The 9,782-nt window shown below is 40.3% G+C and overlaps 1 protein-coding gene across 1 annotated transcript in view; it reads right to left on the minus strand.

Annotated features, from left to right (window-relative positions):
* mapk8ip2 (mitogen-activated protein kinase 8 interacting protein 2) overlaps positions 1 to 7,043 on the minus strand; it is a 36,905-nt gene extending 29,862 nt beyond the window's left edge. Inside the window, exon 1 of the mRNA XM_082181753.1 lies at positions 6,626 to 7,043. Coding sequence (XP_082037879.1) covers positions 6,626 to 6,690 — 65 coding nt within the window. The 5' untranslated portion in view covers positions 6,691 to 7,043. The remainder of the gene's footprint in view (positions 1 to 6,625) is intronic.
* Positions 7,044 to 9,782: the final 2,739 nt, after the last annotated feature.

The raw sequence follows: 9,782 nt of genomic DNA on the forward strand, positions 1-9,782 counted from the left end.
TAATATACAAAATGATGTGAGAAAGTCACGTGACCATGCCTCTTATTAGCATTCTAATCCTGTTTCAAATTCTATTCTATTCATCAAAGAATCGTGATTTTTTTTTTATTAGTGCAGTACTAAGTACTTCACTAATAACAGTGACATCATTACTGCCTTTTGTTTTTACCTAGATCAGACTTCTCACAACCAACAGTTATATTCTAACTGAAACCAAGCAGATGTTGACAGCAAAACACAGAACATTCATTTCCAAAAGCTACTACGACGTGCACGCACACAAACATTTTCATTGTATTTCTGTATTCCAAAGGGAGCAGCTGTAGACTTACATAAACAGCTTAAGGAGAGGTTGCTTTTATTGGTGCATACTTCACAGCATTAGAATATTTGTGTTATGTGTGTCTCTTTATGTCCCTATATGCAGTGTCTATCTGAGAAAGCTTAAACCTACCCATCACAGAAAACTTATCACATTTTTACATTTTCAAAAAACAAAATTCTGTATTATTTAAGCTATAGGCTACAGCTGTATATAAGCTGTTATATAAACTGTTTTCCTCAGGGGGACCAAAAAAGGTCACCACAAGGACAAGGATTTCAGATATTGCCATCTTTGTGGCATAACGTAGGGTTACCTGAAATACACACACACGCGTGCAGAGACACAGGCAAATAGTATAAGTACACAGAGCTACACGTTCCCTGAGAAATGGGAAATCCTTTCACCTGTGTACTAATGTTCCACATTTTTTCATTTTTAGTCTATTGTTTAGTCTAATCCTTTTTTTGATTCTGTAAATTCTGTTAAAAAGGGTTAGATAATTTTAGATTTTGTTTGGTAATTTAAAAAATATATACATATGCTGCATGTGGTAACATCTAAATGAACTGGTTTTATTCAAGTGAAATACATTTAAAATTACTAAAAATCATCCACTGGACTACATTAGGTTACACCAACAACAAAAGTAATTTTAAGGACAAGATAAAGCAAAAAAAAATCTGCACATGTCCACTGTAGCGTACACTGTGGTAATATGTAAATGCATGACACAGAAAATCCAACTGAGATACTTTAATAATCAAGGAGAATACACACAGGAGAATACTTGCACAAACACCACATAACAAGACGAGAACTGACAAGGAAACTTAACAGAACAGGGAGTATATTTAATCATAGTTAACAAGGGAACTAAATTAACAACAGGTGAATATAATCGGTAACAAAGGGAACCAACAGTGCAGACTAAACTGAAAGGGTAAACATGAAAACAAGGCCCCGTTAACACGTACATGGTTATTTTGAAAAACTGAGACATTTCCCTTCGGTTGTGCCCCTCGTTTACACGCAAACGGAGAATTCGCCTCTGAAAACGATTCTTTCTAAAAACTCCGGCCAGAGTGGAGATTTTGGAAAACTCTGCTTGCACGTTTGCATGTAAACTGAGAAAAACAGAGTTTTAGGCAGTCGACGTCACAGTATGCAACAGAACTTGCACTGCGTCAAAGGTGCGACCTATATTATCGGGATTCTGATTGGCTACAAGGACTTGAGCTTCTCGTTACAGTGCCACCTACAGGTTTGGCACGCTCTTGACGGCATATACACGGGTTTGTGTAAACAAACACTTTTCTGAAAATGGAGAGGGTGAAATGTCCGTTTATGAAAATAACCGGCCACGTATAAACGTAGCCCAAGACACATTAACAAAAACTCAATTAAAGACATAACCCTGACATAACTCCCCCCTCCCACAAGGCGTGTAGTCAAGTAATGTCCAACTGTGGAGGGGGGGGCTGGCGAAGAACAGGACACAGAAGCCGTTTCTCAATGTCAAGGAAGGATCCTCGGAAGCCAGAATTTCGAGGATGCTATGTCATCGACATCCGTCGAAGGACTGTTCCAATGTCGAGGATCCTCGGAATTTCAACCAAGGACTGAGTCCTTCGTTCGAAAAATACCCATATACAGGAAAGGATGCATATGTGTAGCCTTCGCGCTCTTCGCGCTCTCAAATCACCCACAATCCTATGCGCGCAGCTTTGATATCTTTTTCAAAAAAATTCGAAATGTCGGACGTTAACGGAGTCGGAGCGTTAACGGCGCAATATGCTTTCAAATGTAAGTATATTTACGTTACCAAACATTTGTTTAAAAAAAAAAAAATACATCCATTATGTTATGGGTCAAATTGATCCGCACTGTTTAAACACACTTGACAGTCAAAGAATCAATATGATTAAAAAGGAGTTTATTGATTTAAAAACGATTATATTGCCTGAGTGAACAGAACTGCGTCCATAGCAACGCTCTGTTTTTCATTTTCACTGACGTAATGACGCAATGACGTGCACTTGCTAGCCTGTTCCAGAGCCGTTGAAAAACGTGTTCTCCGAATGCTAAAGAGGAGCCTCGCCTAGCCTCTGAAGGAAGTGACTTGGAAGGACCAGTCCTGCCAAGGAAGTATCCTTGACATTGAGAAACACCTAGAAGCCGGCAGAGAGGAACGGACCACGGTGGAGTCGAAGGAGGGGGAAGCCATGTTGTAGCCTTGATGGGTCTCATGGATGGGATCTGGTGATCGATTAACCCTTTCGCACGTACGATCACACCGGTGTGATCAGTCTAGGCTGGTCCCTGGAGCGTACGATCACACCGGTGTGATTAGAACGGTCAGTGCATCACGTGATCAACTGCTAAATTCAAATGTGCTTTCGCGTGTTGGCTGGCACTGCGCTCAGAGCTGTCATATATCACAACTATTCAGTGTTTTCAACCACAAAATGTTTATTTTAGGTTTCAGACATAAATTCACATAATCACTAAAAAAAACAATACATTTAGAGTTTGTAAAATACACACTGATGTCTATGGAAGAGGCAATAATAATTATAATTAGACATGTTTTATTCATATCAGATACACATTGTGTAAGTAACTTTAGTTTACTCTATTCTTCTCCCAGTTCACCAGTCACTTACTTTCATGTATTTCGGGAGAAGTGGATGAATTCACGTGTTGTAAATCCAGCAGATCCGATTCTCTGAACTGCGTCTGCGGCACAAACTAACATGGCGGCGCCCATCTCGCATACAGCTCAACTAACGCGATCGTTATAAAGGTGTTTAAACAACAAAACACTTCCACTTGCATATATTTGACAATCGGAATATCAGATATTTCATGCCATAGCTAACAAATTAGTGAATATTTTGAATAAAAAAGGAAAAATGACATAAAAGCAGATCATCATTCATTCAGCGCTGTTGCTGCTGTGGTGTGTCACGTGACAAGCAATGATGCGTCACCATGGAAACCATAAAGTGACACGTTCTAAATAACGGTCGTCTTGAAAAACTCTCGCTAGGGGGTCAGCCAGAATATTTTAAACTTATGTGTGAAAGGGTTAACTGAGGCCGAGCTGGTGACCTAGGAGACCCAAGGTCCCGAAGCCATGAAAACGATGGCCCATGGAGAGTCCACAGCAGAGTCGAGGGGGAAATAGGAACCCGGTGGAGCTGAAGGGTGGAGGGCTGAGCCACAGCCGGAGGCCCAGAACTCTGCTGTGGAACCAGGATGACGAGTGACCAAGGTGGAGTCGGAGAGAAGAGGGAGCCCGTTGGAGCCCGAGCAATGTCCACGGCGAAACTGAGGGAGCGCAGAGCCAAGGTGGAGCCGATGGGCCTGCGTTGAAGCCAGGGGATCCGTCTCGCAGAGCTTGGCTGGTGGAGAGGAGACCCGAGGCAGAGCTGGAGAGTTGGTGAGAGACTGTGGTGGAGGTGGAGCCAAGGAGCTGCACACCACCAGCGAAGCAGGTAAGTCCTGGGGTTTGAATGGAGGCAGTGCAGGAGACAACGGGGTGGATCTGCACAGCCACAAAGTGTATTCAACAAACTCGGCGAAAGGATGGTGATCCTCCCCCAACAGCAGCATCTGGCCGAGGATATCGTCCATCATGCTCCAGAGGAGATGTTTGAGAGTTTCATCGTCCCAACGCGCCTCGTTGCAGAGTTGCTGAAAGCCCTCCACATATTCCTCCAGCGTCCGGCCGTTCTGAAGGTAACAGTGACAGTCCATTTCTTTTTGGGTCAGTTCTTGTCACGTACACTCGTACACTTTTACGTAATTAGAATTTTAAGTGAACGCATGATGCAGAAAATCAAATGGAGATACTTTAATAATCACGGAGAATACAAACAGGAGAATACTTGCACTAACACCACATAACATAAGACGAGACCAGACAAGGAACTGAACAGAACAGGGAGTATATTTACACATAGTTAACAAAGGAACTAAATGAACAACAGGTGAATATAATCAGTAACTAAGGGAACTAACTATGGCACAATAAAGACTGAAAGTGTAGACATGAAACCAAGACACATGAACAAAAACACAACTAAGTATATAACCCTGACATCCACTTTCTACAGTATATTTTGTCATTGAAATACTTTTCGCACTATTTTTTGTACGCATCTATAGTCCTACTTCAAATGCTTTAGCTATACAAAGCATTTGTGACGCCAATCATGCACATTAAATCTGACACTGATAACTGAGAAACAGAGACAGAAAGTGTGCAATGTAAACCTTTTTTTTTTTTTATCATGCCAGTAAACCTACTTCAATCTTAGAAGAGAGGGACTGTGTTTTTCCTCTTCATTAAAATATCATCCTGATGCATAAGAGAACGCAAACTGCAGCCCTTTATTTCTCATCAAAGAAATGACAGGTTTATGGGAGGACAAGGAGAGGATTCAAATCCATTATAAAGTAAATGATGAGAGAATAAGGGTAAAAGTAGACTAAGAAAAGAACAGCTGGAAAATAAGCAAATAAGGTACATCAGTTTGAACTGACAACAAAACCATCATGTTCAAAACCTCACTTCCCTGGCCTCAAGAGGCGCATTAGCGACATACGCTAGAGGTTGAGATCTTTGGCGTCCTTATTAGTGTGCCTGCCTCCCCTGCCAGAAACATCTGTTTCAGAGCAGTGCGATTAGAACCGGAGGGGTTACATTGGTGCCGTGACCCGGATGGGAGTGAGGCCTTAGGGGGTTGAGTGTAACGGAGGCCAGCTAGTAAAGAGCTGTGCAGGTAAATCTCACTGCCCTGGCCTCAAGAGGCACACTAGCAGCTAACGCTAGGGTCTGCGGTCTTCTCTTTAGCGTCCTTGTTAGCGCACCCGTAAATGCTGATTCGAATTCTGCTCGGAGCAGTGCGGGTAGAACCGGAGGGCTTACATCTACAGCTCATGCAGTTGATATCACCTGCCCTTTTCCAGCAAATGACCCTTTTGATTTATTCTGCTGGATGCTGAAGGACAATTTGAATGTTTTTTTCTGCTCACATATACTGATGCTGTGCAGGAGGTAGATTTAGTTTAGTATGAAGGTGGAAGGATTACTCTCTCCGTCTGTTTTTGTGTGTTTGTTGTGACTAAATATTCCCTGTGAGCAAACATCACCTTTATTTCAGGAATAAAATGAGATACATATTATACTAATACTAATTCTAATTACACTTATACTAATACACTAGATGACAGAGTGACAAGAAGTAACTCAATTAAATATGTAATTGATTAAACTGCATTTAATGCAGTTAAGTGCATTAATTAATCTAAATTAACTTTTTTTGTTCAAGTGAAACATATTATTTAATAAAAACGGAATTGACCTGACTATTGTGTTACACCAATGAAAGTCATTTTAAGTGTCAGGTCAGGTGGAAATGGCCTCTTATAGAAGCAAATGCAATTTTTATATTGAAATAGAACTGAGAATATATTGTTTTCAGAATGTGAAGTGGCTCCATTTATCCATTTAAATGACTAATACATTCACATGTCAATAATGATCATATTATTATGCAATATGCACTGCACATCAAACTTTTAATGAACATCTACCCTCTACCCAATTTAAAAAAAGTGTATTTAAAAACAATCCATTATACGCTGCTCATGGATGGTAATAAATTATTGCATAAAGTGACAGAAGAAAGAGGTAACAACTTACATTACAAATAAATGCCCATATTAGACAATAATTATCAAAGCTTAATACCAATAACAATGTGCAATTACAAGCAGCTCCACAACACAATTATGTACTATTCATTAGTATTACTCACCACTATATAATTACACAATTGTGGGGACACTGTAATGTGTCATCAAACATTAAAATGCAGTTATGAGCATCACAACAGGGCGTGGGCCTTTCCAGTATGCCAACTATCTCAGAGAGGATGCGTCAGGCAATGACATGCCAGGGGAGGGGGGAGAAAAAAAAATCAATTGTCTGTCCTTTGCTCAATATCATGCACATGAGTGCATTATTTTACATACACGCATATGTGCAAAAATATTAAATAAATAAATTTTAAAAACAACAACAACAAGGGCGTTAGTGTTAATCCTCATTAACAACACAAGGATGCTGAGCATCACTACTTGCGGATGCTGATGCTGAATTCTGGATGTGTAAGAGGACATTACAAATACATGAACAGCGCATATGGTCACATATGACCAGCTCATATAAATAAAAATGCCAGAAGAAGAGGAAACCCCGCGCATACTTGAGAGAAATACTGCGCGTCTTACCTGCATCCCGGAGGAGAGAGGGAGTGGAAGGTGGAGAGAGAAAACATCTCTGCCCTGTCCGCCATCTTCTTAGTGACTCAAAAACAGAGACTGCAGATGCAGATGTCCGCAGCCCATCCACAGACACTGGAGAAGCGGATATTAAATATAATCTCGCTTTATTCTCTCTCCTTTTCGGCCACACTGACTGCTAACGCCCGCTGGGAATCAAACCATCAAAACGGTCCAATCGGTGATCCAAAGAAATGAGAGTCAGATATAAAGAACACACATAGGTGGCTATGTATTGATATCGATTATCTTCTGTTTCAGTCACACACCTGCTGATAAACCAGTGCGCTGTTTGGCGTGATCTGCGCGCATCTGATGATGCTGATGCTGATGAGGGAGGGAGGCAGGCAGAGGCGCGTGCATGCGATCCCATAGAAATAGAACGAGCGGATAGAATGCCAATGAACACGAAACGGGTCCTATAAGTGGGTGTGGCTTAGAGTTCCAGAAGCTGTCTCTGATTGGTCAGGCTAATGGGTTATTAACTTTAAGATAGAGACTAAATTGCAAAGGTTACGTTTCATGTGTTTAGAGCAACAATTAAACAAACAGTTAGTTAAAATAATTCAAAAAGCCTATATAAAATAAAAACAGCAAAGAATAGTAGTTAAAAATAATTATAAACTTAATATGAAAATCACAAAAATATTTATTCATTTATTTATTTATTTATTTATTTATTTATTATTGGCTAATACAAAGGTTTTGGGATCAATTCCTTTTTACAAAATTAAGTCAATCCTGATATCACGTGGTATCAGTTACTTTTCTTTCCGCAGGTCGAGATATATGGTCGAGATGGACTAATAATTTTCGTTTGTGATTAAGAAATACTGATTTCTTTGTAATTATCTAATGAAGCTAGCTAGGTGCACGTGCATTTGTATGTCAGAAATTAATTATTAAAATGGAGTGTACAAATGTCTCAAGACAAAATGCCGTGAGATTAAAATGCGGCTCAGTGTAGGATCATAGACAGTATGTGTAGGATTTGTTTTCTGAGCCGCCGAGCGCCATCTAGAGGATGAAGGGTTTTAACCCTCTATGGTACGGTGTTGCCTCCAGGCAACATAGTCTATTTTAGCTTTTTTTTATAAAAACAAAATAAAATGTAATTGTTCAATGCTCTCTAAGGGGAGGGGAACTCAAATACTAACCAAAGAAAATGCAAAAGAGTGGTCACATGACCCACAGGGGTACATTTAGTTCCCTCTTTCAACACATGTGCACATGTCACATGGCTCCATATTTTCTCCACTGAAAAGGGCATTTTTCACTAATTTCTGTCCAAATAATCAGCCACAAAAAATCAGAGTCACCTTCATTGGTAAGTAAAGAAGTATTTTCAAAAAACTTTACATTATATATCATAAAATTTATCATAGGAAATTACATAAAACTGCTTGTTGCCTCGAGGCAACATTGTACCATAATGGAATCACATAAGGCCATGCCAGGCATACTACGTATGAATACAATTATATTTTATTTGTAAGGAAAAGAGTTTGAATTATCTAAATGTATCTGTATTTTTGCTAACTGAAAACTTGGCATGGTTCGACGGGACATTTGGCCACTATAGTGGGTAATCGGACAAATAGTGGGTTTGTGGGAAAGGGGCGTGGCTTGGGAGTGGTCAGCGGGGGTCGATGGGGTATTTGGCCTCTATAGTGGGTAATCGGACAAATAGTGGGTTTGTGGGACAGGGGCGTGGCTTGGGACTGGTCAGGGGGGTCAACGGGACATGTGCCTACTATAGTGGGCAATCGGACAAATAGTGGGTTAGTGGGACGGGGGCGTGGCTTGAGACAAGTCAGGGAGGGTCAACGGGACATTTGGCCACTACAGTGGGCAATCGGACAAATAGTGGGTTAGTGGGACGGGGGCGTGGCTTGAGACCGGCGGTGGGGTCAACAGGACATTTGTCTACTATAGTGGGCAATCGGACAAATAGAGGGTTAGTGGGACTTGTAGGGGTCTCGTATTTCGGGGGGTTCCCGACGGGCCCCTGGAGGACCCCACACGGGTCATTAGGTCGGCCGGGGAGGTCTTCCAAATGTTTGATCTTGCTGTTGTTGAGGCCTGGCCTTCATATTAGGATAATGTTATAGTGATTGTAAATGTTTTACCTTGACACAGCATGTTTTGATGTTTTTTAATGTTTTGATATGATAACTTGATGATATAATGGTTTGTAGTACTTGCGTTCCACGATGGTACAATGTTGCCTGAGGGCAACAGCTGGATAATAAATGTTACTTTTTATTAAATATGAAATGTGTAATTCAATAAAAACTTGATAAATCTGTTTGTTCAAGTGTTTAGTTAAATAAATTGATGTTTTCAATAAATATATTATTTTTTTTCTTCATGAAAATGTCAAATGTTTAAATTTGTCCATTGTGGTACAATGTTGCCTTGAGGCAACAAACTTATAATTAATTAAAAAATAAAAAAATTATGATAATGTTTATTGATATTGCTATAGTGTCAAATTTTAAGCAGGAAAAACATAACAAATATTTTTTTTCTCACTGATATCATAATGCGTACCATAGAGGGTTAAAACAGTTCGCAGTTAACTGCTCTATAATTGGCCTCCGTATCCCGCTCGAGAGCTACGTAAGATTTTGCAGCACGATGTTTCGTGTGGGCATATAGGCTACTGTAGCTTGACAATGTTATGGTTTTATGGGCATACAGGCCTATTCTAATTCAGTATCCATTAAGTAGGCTAATGGATATATAGAATAGGCCCTATTCAAAGTACGGTATGATAGGCAGGCATATCGTCATTTCAGATCACCAATGTTGTAAATTTAGTTGTAAATTAAATAATATTTAAGTGGGGAAAAATGCAAGAGTATGCACAGATTGTACAATTGTGCAAAGACATCTCCGGGACACCTCCGACATTTTGGGCAGTAGGCTGGGTTAATTATCAAGCACATCATATTTGCTCATATCGACAAATCGTCTAAAAATGTAAAGCATAGATAGATCATTAACTTGGATCATTAACCCTCGTTCTGCCGCAGAGGAGCTGTTCAGTGACTGGTGCTGAAAAGTAAGAGTGGCCACAGTGGTGCCCGTGGGTAATGCAGGG

This window comes from Leuciscus leuciscus (assembly GCF_965113295.1).
Source record: "Leuciscus leuciscus genome assembly, chromosome: 10".
Taxonomy (NCBI): domain Eukaryota; kingdom Metazoa; phylum Chordata; class Actinopteri; order Cypriniformes; family Leuciscidae; genus Leuciscus; species Leuciscus leuciscus.